At 40.2% G+C, this 15,683-nt stretch overlaps 1 protein-coding gene across 1 annotated transcript; it reads right to left on the bottom strand.

Annotated features, from left to right (window-relative positions):
• Window positions 1-187: 187 nt before the first annotated feature.
• LOC117469619 (P2Y purinoceptor 3) lies at window positions 188-14,060 on the bottom strand. The gene is given in 8 exon segments (XM_034114063.1): window positions 188-1,778; window positions 1,780-1,944; window positions 2,765-3,043; window positions 3,805-4,141; window positions 8,931-9,390; window positions 10,263-10,360; window positions 13,103-13,194; window positions 13,962-14,060. Coding segments are annotated over 5 exon segments (1,296 nt in total). The 5' UTR covers window positions 9,353-9,390; window positions 10,263-10,360; window positions 13,103-13,194; window positions 13,962-14,060; the 3' UTR covers window positions 188-1,685.
• Window positions 14,061-15,683: the final 1,623 nt, after the last annotated feature.

Below are 15,683 nucleotides of genomic sequence, written 5' to 3'. Positions count from 1 at the left end.
AGTTACTTTTTACATATATTTAGTTTTAGGCCAATTTAAAAAAAGTATTTCCCCACACATCCATTTCCTGCAATGTGCAAAGACCTTTCCAAGATGACTTGTGTATATTTTTCATTAGTAATCTGTGTTTTGGTGTTAAAATATCCTGCAGTAAATGTTATAGAAATGAATGATTTATGAGGCGGGCCGGATCTTCACGTTAACCATGAACCAGAGAGCTGAGGTCAACAACTTTAATACACACATTTCAACACGAAAACACACACAGAAAACACGACCTGAGTTTAAACACATGGAGAGAGACGGGCTTACAACACGGACATATTATCACGTAACACTGAGTCAGGTCGACTAACACGGCAGAGGGTCAAAGGTCAGATGGCTTTAACCCTTTAACAGTTTCAGTTTACTTTGATTGCTACAGAGCCTTAATTGATTGAATTTTTTTTTTTAAACTGATAATGATTTGTGGTCTCAAAAATATATTCTGGGAGGTAAAACTAAAAGCAGTGCTAGAACATCTAGTGAATCAATAAGTATAATCATTACATTTTTCTCAGTTTAATTTGATTGTAAAGAAAGTCTTAAAGTCTTTAAAAGTCTTAGTAAATCTTTAAAAGTCCTAATAAGTCTTAAATAAATCTGACAAATTCTGTCTTAGAAATTATTAAAAAGTCTAAAGTCAGACGGCTTTAACCCTTTAACAGTTTCATTTACTTTGATTGCTACAGAGACTTAATTAATTAATAGAACATTTAAAAAAAAACTGATAATGATTTGTGTCTCAAAAATATAGATTTCTTCTGGGAGTAAAAAATAAAAGCAGTGCTAGATATAGAAGTATAATCCTTACATTTTTCTCAGTTTGATAAATAATCAATAAACTCAGTATCTTGTGGTTTTATATTATATTGTCAAATTTCTCTTGGGGGATTTTATTCATTTTAAATATACATTTATATTCTACACATTTCTTATCCACTCTGCTCCAAAGTCTCTCTTTGCTTTCCCACCACCTTGTATACTAGGATCATCGTTGAGGGCATTTCTTGACTAATTCAAAAGGTACAAATTACTAAATAAAACTTAAAAAAACACTTGTTAAAATGATAATTCTGTCATTTAGTGTTAAGAAGGAGTTCGTTGATTTAAACATGGATTAAAATTCGGACTTTTTCGAAGCACAAGCATAAAAAAAGAAAATCCCAACATTCTCCATGTTCCTAAGTCTCTCTTTCTTTTCCAACCACCTTGGATCCAGAATACAAGGTGGGATCATCGTTGAGGGCATTTCTTGACTAATTCAAAGGTACAAATTACTAAATAAAACATACAAAAACACTACATACAAAACAACTAAAAGCAGTGCTAAAACATGTTTTGATAAGTATAATCATTAGTTTTCTCAGTTCTCATATATAATCCATAAACTCAGTATCTTGTGGTTTTATATGATATTGTCATTTAATTGATTTGAATATACATGTCTATTCTTTCCGACTCACATTCCTTATCCACTCTGCTCTAAGTCTCTCTTTCCTTTCCAACCATCTTGTATTATGCAGTCATTTAGTGATAGGAGGGAATTCGTTAAAATGTGTCAATTTTCGGAGCACAAGCATTACAAAAAAGAAAATTCCCAACATTCCCGTCTTTCCCGTTACGTCACGAACAGTTTTAAGTCTCTAGAAAATTACTCTGGAGGACTTGGACTCGTTCTCCGCGACGACTCGCTCCACTTTCTCCCCTGCCTCCACGTCCTCCTCCCCCCCCGCCTCCGCCCTCTTTCTTCAGGATCTTCAGCGGCCACCAGGTGGCGCCGCCCCGATGATCCCGGCGCTCCGCTCGCTCCGCCGGCCAGCAGCAGGGGGCGCTGTTATCCCCCGTCAGGAAGTAGAGCAGCGCGTTGAGCCAGGCGTTGCAGGAAGCTAACGGCCGCGTCACCTTTAAGGCAAGGCAAGTTTATTTATAGAGCACCTTTCAACACAAGTCTATAGAGTGGTGCAGGAATGAGTCCTAAAACCCGGAAGTGAGTCAGCATTTTACCACTTCCTGTTCCCTCGTCTCAGAGCCAATGGGATTTTTGAACATGTTTTTGGAAAATATCTGGAAATAAGGTCTGTGGTTGAGACACATTGAAGAGACGGATCACGTTTTGTTCTCGGACATTAAATCCATCAGCAGTGACCCCACTGGTGATTTCTGAAGAGTTGACGTGTCTGAAAACAATGGTTGTTACCAAGTGGCTGAATAGGACTACAGAAGTCGTGGAGGACGTTGTACGTCATTACGCCGAACACGTAAACACTCCTCTAAGTTAGTTTGCCCTGTTCTGCTTGAAAGCAAGTACCTGCCTCCTGCAAACTGTTCAAACAAACGCTTCAACTTGTTCCATTTAGAATCTGTATGTTTGATATGGATCTGAAGTTGGCGTGACGTTGAAGTCGTGCTGCTGTACTCGCCTGTAGTTCCTTTATAGCATAACGTTAGCATTTTGCTTCTGGACATTAGATTTATGATTAGAAAATGATAAAAGTAGGGTAGACATGTGGAGATTATCCGGCTGAACAAAACGTGCATTTATCAAACAGGTTCGTTTTCCACAGACCTTATTTCTTACAATATTCCTAAATCCTCTGGAGAAGTCCCTTTGTTTTTTGTCGAGGGAAACAGCAGCTTCCTTCAGGGTCGAACTACAAAAATACGTCATCCCTGCACCATTTAGTGATAAAAGGGAATTTAAACATGGATTAAAATCCGTCACCTTGTAGCAGATGGAGACGGTCTTCATCAGCGTGCAGCCTCCGCGCCGCCGCAGCAGCAGGAACAGCGTCCGCGTCACGTGGAACGGCAGGAAGCACAGAGCGAACAGCAGGGTGATCGTCATGATGGTTCTGATGGACTTCCTCCTCCTCCGGATGTAGTGAGAGTACTGCGATCCGGAGATGGAGACGGACGTCCGCTCGCGCTCGCCCTCCGTCGCCCGGTCGTCCTCTCCGCCCTCCGTGGAGCCGGGGGGGGATCGGAGAGTCTGGAAAATGGTCTGGAGAGTAGACTTATTAGTACTTTTAAAGACTTATTAGGATTTTTAAAATATAATAAAACTAAGAACACTTTAAGGGCATGCTATGTAATAATAATGATATCACACATTTCAAAAAAATACATAGTCATAAAAAGTCACAAATTGTTATCAGTTTTTTTAAATGTTCAATTAATTAATTAATTAATTAATGAATGAAGGCTCTGTAGCAATCCAAGTAAACTGTTAAAGGATTAAACCCGTCTGACTTTAGACTTTGTAAGAATTTCTAAGACATTTTCAGAATTTGCCAGACATATTTAATAATAATAATAACTTTATTTGTATAGCACCTTTCATACAGGGGATTGCAGTTCAAAGTGCTTTACATCAGTAAGAAATAAGACATGAAATCAGAGTAAAACAAGCAGCAAGAGCATAAAGTGGGATAACATAATGAAACATAAAAACATGGGGAATAAAACACAGAGAATAATAGGGTCAAGTCAGTCAAATGCTTTGGGAAAGAGATAGGTTTTAAGCTGCCTTTTAAAAATGTCTAACGTATTGGCTTCTCTAATATTGTTGGGTAACGTGTTCCACAGGTTTGGGGCATAGTTTTTTTTTTATCTAAGACTTATCAAGACTTTTAAAGACGTATTAGGACTTTTAAAGACGTATTAGGACTTTTAAAATAAAACTTAGAAGACTTTAAGGGCATGCCCGTAAATAATATCACACATTTTCCAAAAATATATAGTCATAAAAAGCCATAAAATTACCAAAACGACTTGAGAGTAGCACCAGGCGATGATGAGGAAGGGCAGGAAGAAGCCCAGCAGGTGGAGGAAGATGCCGTACGGGACGTAGTCGGCGAACTCTTTGTCGATGGCGTCGTCCCAGCAGTTGGTGTATCCGCCCTCGTCTTCAGATGAATCTCCCGTGATGTTCCAGTCCTCCATCGACCCGCCGCCACGCCTCACGTATCCCGTCTGAGCGAACCTGAAGATGGGGCAGGTGAGGATGAAGACCACCACCCACACCAGGGCACAGGTGGCCTTCACCACCCGCTTACTCTCCAGAGTGATGGTCCGCATCGGGTGGCAGATCCCCAGGTACCTGAGGACCAGGGGAGAAGTTGTTGTGAAAATACTGAATGTCCTCTTCCAACATGAGAGTAACATGATAACAAAGGTATCCCAACTGTAGCTGTGAACATGACAGGATGTATGATTACCTAGAAGAGCATCAGGACTGTTTTAGGCATATGATAGCTATGTGATTAACATGATGATTCAGCCTCTATGGAGATAGACATATGACAAGCATGATCATTTCTGACGTGGAGCTAATCTGAAGTAAACATTGAATACTGCTTTCTATTCCTCCATCTTGTGACTGTGTAACTCCCTCTCTTGGATATCAGCATGTGAAGGACACTGTTCAGGAACTAGTTGATGCTCTGTATGTGATGACTACTTCCATTCTGGAGAGGATCACAAATACATGGATCCTGAGATTGAAGCTCAAGCCGGGGACCAGGGAGAGTTTTCTAAATAAGTCTTTAAAGTCTTAAACAGTCTGATTGAACCCTCAATAGCCGTACTTTCACCGTACTTTTCGCGTTTTAGTTCCGTGAGTACCCCTTATGTCGCGTTCACACCAAAAATCGTACTTAATCTCGGGTACTTTTATCCCCATTTTTAGAGCCAGCTCAGAGAGCGTACTTTTCTGTGGGTGAAAAGTGCTCCAAAAGTGCCCCAGTGCTGATTGGCTGGGCGAATTGCAAACCACGCCCGTACAACTCTGAAAATGTTGTGTGGAGACGCCATTGTTTTTCCTCGCTACAAAAACACAACGCTCCGTGCGTTGTGTTTGTTTTTGAAAGCAGTTATGGCAAGCATCAAGAAATGATGAGGAGGTGTCGGCGCTTCTGGAGATCTACGCCGAGGAGGCGACCCAGGGAATGCTACTGAAGCCAGTTCGGTAGCTTTCACTCGACCTGGGAATTGTGCACAGCCGGCTAAATATAAAGAAACTCAGGACTACAAACGGCGGATTCAGTGGCCAACGATGACTACCACGACGAAGGTAAAATCAACTACATGCACTGGGGTTTTAATCTGCACAATAATGGTCTCAGATGTACTTTTATTTGCTCAGTAGATCAAGCTAGCCATGCTAGCCATAATAGGCTAACACCGGCCCCGAGCTAGCTACATCTAGCTAGCTAGATATTCTCCACCGCTATGAAAACGTTTTGACTTGTGAATAACTGTGCAGTGTTTCTGTAATTTGCTTCACTAACTCATGGCACTAATCGTCTGTTTCAGGCGAGGATGGACAACTCTCGGGATTGGAAACAAGCGAGCTTTGCATTCTAGATCACAGTTCTTCTTCTTCGTCCTCCTTACCAGCAACCAAACGCAAAAGGTACACACACTGTAACTTTGTCTTGAAAGAACGTTACGCATCGAACTGATGTTCACAATCATGTTTATTTCATAATATTCATCATATTTTATGTTTAACTTGCCTCAACAACATTAAACAAAGTTCAAGCATACATGAAGCACTCTTCAAAAAGGAACAATCCTCCGTGTTTGAACCTCTTAAATCGCTGCATAGCCGATTTATTTGGACTGGATTATCCCAGAGGCCAAACATTCTTTATAACACAGTTTCAGATTTGTGAAACCTTAATTCTATTTGTGAAAATACAAAAAAGGGAGATTTCAGTGCTTTTTTTACATGTAGACCACATTAGACCACATTAGACCAGGTCCTGATCTAAAACCACTATACCTAGACTCATCAAATCTGGACTGGATTATCCCAGAGAGTCAAAAGATTCTTTAGAACACAGTTTCAGATTTGTGAAACCTTAATTCTATTTGTGAAAATACAAAAAACACATTCCTAGTATGTTGTAAAACTACATGGCGACTAAACAGATCTTGTATCTTGCTTATTTTCCCCTCTTAGGAAAGCGGACACGGGATGCGAATTTCTTTGACACCGCCCAGGCGTTGGAGGACCGGCGTGCCGTGGTGAATGAGTCGCTGCGTGGAGACCAGATGGTGCTGTTCACCAAGGCCCAGGAAACGGAGGACAAGATGCTCACCTCGATGGAGCGCCAGGCAGAAGTGTTCAAGCAGCAGATGGAGCGCCAGCAGCACCAGGATGAAGTGTGGGCGCTGCGCCATGAGGAAGCGTCGGCGCAGCGGCAGGATGAGCGACAAACTGCATTTAATAACAGTTTATTTGGTATAGTTTTTGTAAATACTGACACACGACACACAACGTTGCACTAAGGTGTGTATGCTGCTGAGAATATCCCTACACCTGGGACAGTTTATTTTATATTGTTATTACTGTTATGACTTTATTTTATATATAATGTTTACTGACATGTACAACTGACACTTTATTTACATTTAAAATTGTTCTATTTAATGTTATGTCTTGAGAGTGCAATAAAGAAAACCGACATGGCGATTAAGCTTATTTCTCCTGACACTTTATCTTTTGTGACCTGTGTAGCATCCTATACATCACATGTAAGTGATTATTCTGATACCATCATGTTTCATCGGTTATAAACTGGCAAAGCTTTATTTGTCATTTATTTATCATCAATGTTGCAACCTTGTGGGGGAATGGCAGGGGCACATACACAAATATGACAATTTATATAATTTTAAATATTATTTGACCTAAACTTTTAATTCCCCCCCATTTCACACAACACAACATGGAGTCCACTATGGGCCAAAACTAACATGTATGTTTGCATAGTGTTTATGGCAGACGGATGCAGTGGGTCTCAGGAAGATATATAATAAAGGTGGGTTTGCTGCTGAGACTCCCTACACCTGGGAGTTTATTTTATATTGTTATTACTGTTATTATATAGTACAACTGACACTTTATTTTATATTGACAATGTTTACTGACATGTACAACTGAGACTTTAGTTACATTTAAAATATTTCTATTTAATGTTATGTCTTGAGAGTGCAATAAAGAAAACCGACATGGCGATTAAACAGATCCTGTATCAGCCATCCTACGGTGAAACATGGCAATCATGTGTGCTTTCCGTCGGCCAATCCTTTTCCTAAAGCTTTTGAACTGCCTTTAATGCTGAAGAAACTTTGCGATTATAGCATTCGACGTGTGGCGGCTCCGGATTTTTGTCGGACGCCTAATAGGCTCAGGCTCTGGCCGCATTAACGAAGTTACAAAGCTGTATAACATGAGCACAAACAGCACAACTTCAGTCGACTCCATCTCCATCATGTCTGAGGTCGGAAGGTAAACAACAGACAGTATACGCGGGAAGTTTTTCTTCTTCTTTTTCTCTTGTTTTGTAGCGGATTGCAAACAACTTTAAGGTGCTTACCGCCACCTACTGTACTTGTAATCTTCCCTCAGGGAAAAGTACTCCGGTGTGAACGCGATCTGTACTAAGTGCCCTGGGGTTAAAAGCGCCAGGGCTCTTAGTGCCGGAACTAAGTACAGGAAAGTACTTGGTGTGAACGCGGCTCCAATAGGTCTTAAAAACTCTTAATAAGTCTTTAACCTGTTAACCCCTGAGCCTGTTTTCCAGGTCTCAGGCTCGAAAATGACATTCCCAGAACAAATGACATAACTTCACTTCTAAAAGGGGAAAATTAAAAATCTTTTTTCTCAAAGCAATGATAAACCTGTGAGTTGGATTTAGAAGAGTCAGAATCAATATAGATGTTTTTATTTTAAAGTAAATTCAGATTGAACATAGTAAAAAAATGTAAATGATAGTGTACGTCCAAAAAAAACAACATTACTTATAGTGAAAACTACCCTTGAATGATGGGTTAGGAGACTAAAAGCTTTAGGAATCCAAACTATAACATATAAGTACCCTGTATCAAGATTGATGCAAAACAAGTGAAGTTTGACCTTTTTAGAGAGATTTAGAAAAGAAAAACACTACTGGGGTCATTTGGGTGCTTTGCCATATCTCTAGAACCCATCGGTCGATTTTGGTGATTGACATTTGAACCGTTGGAGCCAATAGAATCGAGGGGAAGTTTCTAAATCCATCTAAACATTACCATTGAGGAGTGAGAGTGATGCGCACGCAGTTTGCCGAAAACCGGAAGCTCCGTTACACTCTCGTAGCTATGATAGCAGCTATATATGAAAACTACTCTTATTGACATAAATGTTATGATGGATTATCAGTAATCATTTCAAAGTGACACAGAGACATTGGATTAACCTTCAGCAGCGTTTATATGCGTTTCAATGCCATTGAACACAACTTTTGATCAGAAAACAGCAAAGGTAAGAAGTATTTGCCGTTTTGGCCCCGTAAAGTGAAGTTGTGTGTTGTCTGGTTTCGCCTTCGATCTACCTTGTTTGTGCAGATCCGATGAAGTATAAAATATTTCTACCGTGAGTTATGTGCTAAGCTAAGTTAGCACTCTTTCGCTTAGTGCTAATTCAGACGCTTGGCGTTAGAGTTGTGTTTCATTTCGGTAAAAATGGTTCATATCGTCAGGTAGCTGAGTTCCTTCCCGTTAAGTGGGTATGACACATTGATAGGTTGTTAAATGTTAAGAAGCCCTCAGACGCTGTTTCTTGCAAGATGTTGCGGGAGCTCCAGCCCCTAAAACTATTGTTAGTCTTTAAAGTCTTAAACAGTCTGGAAGAAGCCTCGATTTGTATTCTATAGTTTTCTTTCGGAATATCATATCATGCTAAAAAAATCCCATTTAAAAGGTTCCATCAGTTTTGTTTTTGGTAATTTTATGACTTTTTATAACTAAAAATGGAGATTCGCTGCTTTCCTGCCTGGCACAATAAATATACTCGTCAAAGCTACGCCTGAACTCTCCATCGCTACGCCGCGGTGTCCTACCTGTGCACGGAGATGCAGGTGAGGAAGAAGATGGAGCAGTACAGGTTGAAGTAGAACAGGAAGCGTACGAGGCGACACATGAAGTCTCCGAACACCCAGCGGTCCCTCAGGATGTAGCTGGCCACCAGGAAGGGCAGCGAGAGGCCGTACATCAGGTCTGTGGAGGCCAGGTTCACCATGTAGATCAGAGAGGTGTTCCAGCGCCTCCTGGTGCCGCACGACCGCAACAACACCACCGAGTTCAGGCTGAGGCTGAACACGAAGGTCAGAGAGTAGCACACCGGCAGGAACACGTACTTGTAGGACTCATCGATGCTGCAGGAGGGCGGCGCGAGGGAAGAGGCGTTCGATTGGTCGATTAGAGCCTCGATCGGCAACAACCCGACATCCGGAGTCACGTTAGAGATCTGGTTCGATAACATGGTGAAGGTTATTGGATCCGTTCCTCTTGGAGTTTTATCTGAGAATAAAGATAGTCGGAATCAAAACACAAACTCAAGTTCCATGTCTTGAGAATGATCCACTTTGATCTAACAAATCTATTCAAGTTTTGTTCTCTTACAGTACGTCTCTTAAGGTTATTAACGGGCAAGCAGAGTTACAATATGGACATTCACATGAACATTTCTGTGTTTCTGAGCCACATTCTTGCATCTCTCTGGTTAGAAACAGCTTTTAAACACAATGAATAGACGTCTGAATATCAAACTACTCGGTCTGTGGTTTTAATTTTTATTTTACTTTTATGTATGCACCACGACACCAAGTCAAATTCCTCATACGTGTCGACCTACCTGGAAATAAACCTGATTCTGATTCTGATTCTGAAACAAACTTAAGTTCCATTTCTTGTTAATTATCCACTTTAATCTAAGAGGGATATGCACGTTTTGTACAGTACAGTTACAACATGGACATTCACATGAACATGTTCTATGTTTCTGAGCCACATGTTTGCATCTCTCTGCTTTTAAACACAATGAATAGACGTCTGAATATCAAACTACGCAGTCTAGCTCTAAGTTGTTGTCTCGTAAATACCTCTTGGAGTTTTATCTGAGAATAAAAATAGTCGGCATAAAAGCACAAACTGAACTTCTATTTCTTGTGAATGATCCACTTTAATCTAAGAGGGATTTGCAAGTGTTGTCCTCTTGAATGTAATATGTTGATCTTACAGTACAGTAAGGTTATTAACGGGCGAGCAGAGTTACAATATGGAAATGTTCTGGGTTTCTGAGCCACATGCATCTCTCTGGTTTTAAACTCAATGAATAGACGTCTGAATATCAAACTTCTCGGTCTAGCTCTAAGTTGTTGTCTCATAAATACCTCTGGCGTCATCTCGTCTCCTGAGTCCTTTCCTTCCTTCCTCTCATCGATCTCCGTCTGTACTCGTCTTCGTCGTCTGACCCATGTCCAAAGCGTCTCTGAGGAAAGAAAACCCAGCAGTCATTAGTTTTGGAAAACCTTGTTCACTATGTACCGCCGGCGTTTTGCTGATGAAGAACATGTTTCACTCCGTTAGCCGCTCAATCATTAACGAAGCCTTCCGGAAACCTCTCGTTCACGTCTGTCAGCCTTTAAGGTCCCTTCAGCTGGGGGTGAATCACAGCTGTTTAAGAATGTGTGTTTCTTTATAAATGGCCTCGAACCGACAGTTAAAACACGTGTCGTGCATATTTATTCAAGTATCTCAGGGTAGGAACCAGACTGTTTACCCTCCAACAAAACCATATTGGACAGAGAGGATTGTGGGACATACAACAATACATTATTGGATTGCAGGAAAAGGACATGGACATTACATTTGGGTTACCTGAACATAGCCTGTATAAGAAATAGATTTAAGTCACTAAGACTTCATCCATTGGTTTGTAGAGTACGGTTTCTTGGCCTGGAGTTAAGAGCTTTGTCCGTCACCATCTCGTTTTTACAGTTCTGTCTCTACCAGAAACCCGATCTGCAGCTAGTTCCTGTTTATTGAACGACATTTTCAACAACAACATCCTAAAGAAAGGTAAATGGCTTCAGTCTCTTGTGGGAAATAGTGGATTTTTCCCATAAGAAGAACTTTAGAGCAGATCCCAAAGAAATGGAGGGGGATGCATAATTCTTCAGCGCTTTCCCAATGCCTTTCTAGGCTTTTGATTGGTTTGATCGTCTGATTGTCAGCCAGTTAACAGTAAAAGGAACTGGCCGGACTGTCAGGAAATTCCCCGGGTTGTTATAACTCATCAACATCTCAAGAGAGGGTCCTGGTGGCTCTCTGACTGTCCTTCTAGTTTCCTGATCAGAACAAAACCTTTAAAAACAGTTTACATAGAAAAACTAATAACATGCATCTAAATGAATTTGTCAGTCTGTAAAACACACAATCACAAAGTAATCACCATTTCCTTTGTTCAGACCTGGAAGCCATCTTGTGCCACTGCTCAAAGGGGGAGCACGCCTCCAAAGTACTCCTTATATGTGCCGTATGAGTAGGCGGAGTCTTGGACGTGATTGGTCCGGAAATGTGTGATTGTATGAGTGTCAATTAGGTTAAAAACTATCCGTTTTAAGCAGACCTTGTTGTTTTTGAAGGTACAATATTTATGTTGATGCAATTATGAATTTACTTAAGGATTTACTTTAGGATTTTATTAAATGTAGACAACAGTGTTTAATTTTGTATTTAACCCTTCACTCCGCTTTCAGAACCATGACCTGATTGGCCAGGTTGGATTGGGAAGGCGGGCAGTCTCCTATAAATGTGGTTGGGAAGAGAGGGGAGAGGGGCATTTGGTGTTTGTTCCTTGCTGGTGAACGCAGCACCAGGCATGCAGTTCTTGTTTCTGTGGAATAATGTGGAAGGCTAAGAATAAAACGCCTGTTTATTTTTGCAAGAAAACCCTCTCTCCATGTATCGTTCTTTCACCTGCACCTCACTTTGTAACAATTGGACTTTAATTTCCCAGAACAACACAACTGAAACTGGACCCAAACCTAAGAAACACAGATCCTGAGCAGATCATCCGTACATAAACAATAACAGATATTATTTATCTGCCTTCCTCAAGTCTACTACGAAGCCGGATTTTCGCTTAGCCGGCTGACTTCAGGGAAAACTCGGGCTTTCCGGTCCTACGACGCTGGTTCTCTTTTTAGCGGGCTAGATCTCCATGGTAACTTATGCTGAGCGGCTAACCTCCTCGGGAGGAGGTTAGGTGGCAGGCTAAGAGATCAACTCAGTGAAAGCACCGCCTGCTGACCAATCAGAGCTCCGTGTGCGGAGTTTAAAGCTATCAAGTCATATTACAGGATAGAGGAAATACAGAAAAATAGGTTAGGAAAATCCGGCTTCGTAGTACAGGCCTCTGCTGTCTTTTCCTTTTCTGTTTATTGATAATATGATGACATATTGACTCCTCACTGCTGGATTTAAGTCTCACTCTTGTACGAAATGTAAAAGTCTGTCTCCAGTTTGAAGCATTTGCATCACAATTATTTCTTACTGTAATTAATATCCTGAGATAGAGGATAACGTCTTGTTAGATATTGATACGTAAACTGGTCACAAACACCACCTCCTTCCTTCTGGACGTTCATTTCCCAGAACAACTGGACCCACATTTAGAATCACTGATCCTAAACAGATAGTCTGCACAAAAACAATAACAAACGTGTTTTTTCTGCCTTTTCCAAGTCCAGTTAGACCTGCTGTCTTCTCCTTTACTGTTTATTGAGAATATGATGGGACATGTCTACTAAAATGTGGACTCCTCACTTCCTCACTTCCTCATCTGTCCTGTACAAAAGTCTGTTTCCACTTCAAAGCATTAACATCACAATTATTTCTTACTGTAATGCATGTTACTAGATAGAGGATAAAGCCTTGATAGATTACCGATACGTAAACTGGTCACAGCCACCACCTCCTTCCTTCTGGACTTTAATTTCCCGGAACAACACGACTGAAACTGGATCCAAACACAGATCCTCAGCTGATAATCCGAACATAAAACAATAACAACGTCATTTGTCTTCTCATATTACCGGCTGTCTATTTTATTTTCTGTTCATTGAGAATATGATGCTGGATTTGTTCCTCTTTGGTTCGTCTGTCCTGTACGAGAGTCTCCAGTTTGAAGCATCACCAACATGTGAATAATAAAAGGTGTCAGACGTACCTTCCTCGTCCTCTTCCTCGTCCTCTTCCTCGCTGCAGTTTTGAAGTGTTTCTTCTCGAGGGTCTCGGTGTTCCTCTGACCTTCAGCTCTGTCTGTAAATAATTGATCAGCGTTCATTCAGTCAGAACCGCAGGAATGAAACCCAATCCAGGACTGCAGAGGATCTTTTAATAGCAGCAGCGAGGATTCACTTCAGAAACACGGTTCAAGGCCTCAGATTTATATTTAGAGACGACGGAAATATCTGACAAATTAAACTTAATCTGCTTTATCTTTATTTACCGATGGGTCGTTTGTGCATCCATTGGCTCGATGCTGAGGAATGTGACTTATAACTAGTTATTAAATTATATGAAATAAATAATTAATTAGGATATGAAAAAAAAAAAAAAAATGAAATAAATCCTGAAATAAATAAAAACAGACAATGTAGTCAGTATTATTAAATATACAAACAATTAAAATGGAAAGAAATGCATTTCAAAGAACTCAAAATATAGTTTTTAATAATAAAAGTAGTCCTCTGAAAGACTGTTGATTTACGTATTAAACTTTATTGTCTTGTTTTTACATTTATATTAACATTTATTTATTTATATTGATTGTCTTTCATTTATAGCCATATTAATGTTTTTGGTTTTTTTACCTGAATGTGATTTTAATTGTGTTAAATATTCCTGCTCACCAGATAATAAACAGCATCAGCTTTTACACGTTTAAAACACTTCATGATGAACCAACAACTCCTAAATATTGCATTCAGATGAAGTTAATAAAGGTTACGATCAACTGTGTACATTTACATTTATTAATAAAGGACAATTAACACAATATTCTGAATAAAGGAAATAAAACTCACCACCTGTCGGGAGCTGCTGCTCCGCGCTGTCATCTGGAGCTCTAATTAGAGAGAGCGTGTGTGTGTGTGTGTGTGTGTGTGTGTGTGTGTGTGTGTGTGTGTGTGTGTGTGTGTGTGTGTGTGTGTGTGTGTGTGTGTGTGTGTGTCAAAGACAAAGCACTGTGGTGTGTTTGAACATGTAAGTGTGTGTGATCAAACACAGCAACACAAACAGAGCACAGCTGTGAGTAAACACACACACTCTCTCACACACACACACACACACACACACACACACACACACACACACACACACACACACACACACACACACACACACACACACACACACACACACACACACACACACACACACACACACACACACACACTTATTAAATATCAAAACCTCTTTATGAGACTTCAGATTAATTTCCTCTAGGATTGTAATAATTCACGTTAAAGCTAATTTATTCAAGGCAAAAAAGTAAAAAAATGGAGGTAAAAAAATAATTAAAGTCAAAATTAAACGGGAAAAAAACTGGAATATTTTCTGTGAGAAAGCGAATAAAATGCAATAAAATAACTGTCACTAAGTCATGAAGAAATGTGGATTAAAAAGTCAAAATGTGCTGAAAAAGATAATTAAGAAAGTAGAAGTAGTGTTTTTTGGGCAATAAATATATATTGTTAAATCAAAACCAGTCTCTCCTGATTGATCCTCATTTGTTTTAACACTGACGCAATAAAGGAGACGCCAGAAAATATCTGTAACATCAAAATATATTTCTTAATGTTTCACGTACAAATACATTTGTTATTATTTGTATTTACATTTAAAATGCATCTCTAAATACTCTCAAAGTCACAATGAGATATAAAGATATCTTAAATCCTCCACCATCTGACGAAGTGAAGAACATTTCAATGTGACTCTAAATATAAAAATATCAACAACACATTTCATATTCAGCTCTTTATCTCACATTACACAATCAAATGAAATATTAAAATATACTTTATCTGTAAGGCACTGCAGGATTAAATTATCTAAATATCATTATACCGTGTAAAGAATATACCTTCACATCTTTGAAAGATAATAATAAACAAGGTTTCAATATTTAAACGTATAAGTGGATTATTCCCTTTTTATTCCTCACGAGTAAACAACAACAACAACAATGATGTAGTTTCTGACGTACCTGAAGTACAGAGTTCAAATAATAAACCATTACGGTACAATCACAAAATCCATCAGACACACGCGCGCACGCACGCACGCACGCACGCACGCACAGAAACACACCAACAGAAACACACCAACAGGAGGCCACACACACACACACACACACACAGGAGGCCACACACACACACACACACACACACACACACACACACACACACACACACACACACACACACAGAAACACACACACAGGAGGCCACACACACACACACACAGAAACACGCCAACAGGAGGCCACACACACACACACAGAAACACACACACACACAGAAACACACCAACAGGAGGCCACACACACACACACACACACAGGAGGCCACACACACACACACACACACACACACACACACACAGAAACACACACACAGGAGGCCACACACACACACACAGAAACACACACACAGGAGGCCACACACACACACACAGAAACACACACACAGGAGGCCACACACACACACACACACAGAAACACACACACAGAGAAACACACACAC

The sequence above is a fragment of the Trematomus bernacchii genome, unplaced genomic scaffold (genome assembly GCF_902827165.1).
Source record: "Trematomus bernacchii unplaced genomic scaffold, fTreBer1.1, whole genome shotgun sequence".
Classification (NCBI taxonomy): Eukaryota; Metazoa; Chordata; class Actinopteri; order Perciformes; family Nototheniidae; genus Trematomus; species Trematomus bernacchii.
This window is presented reverse-complemented; position numbering and strand designations above follow the sequence as displayed.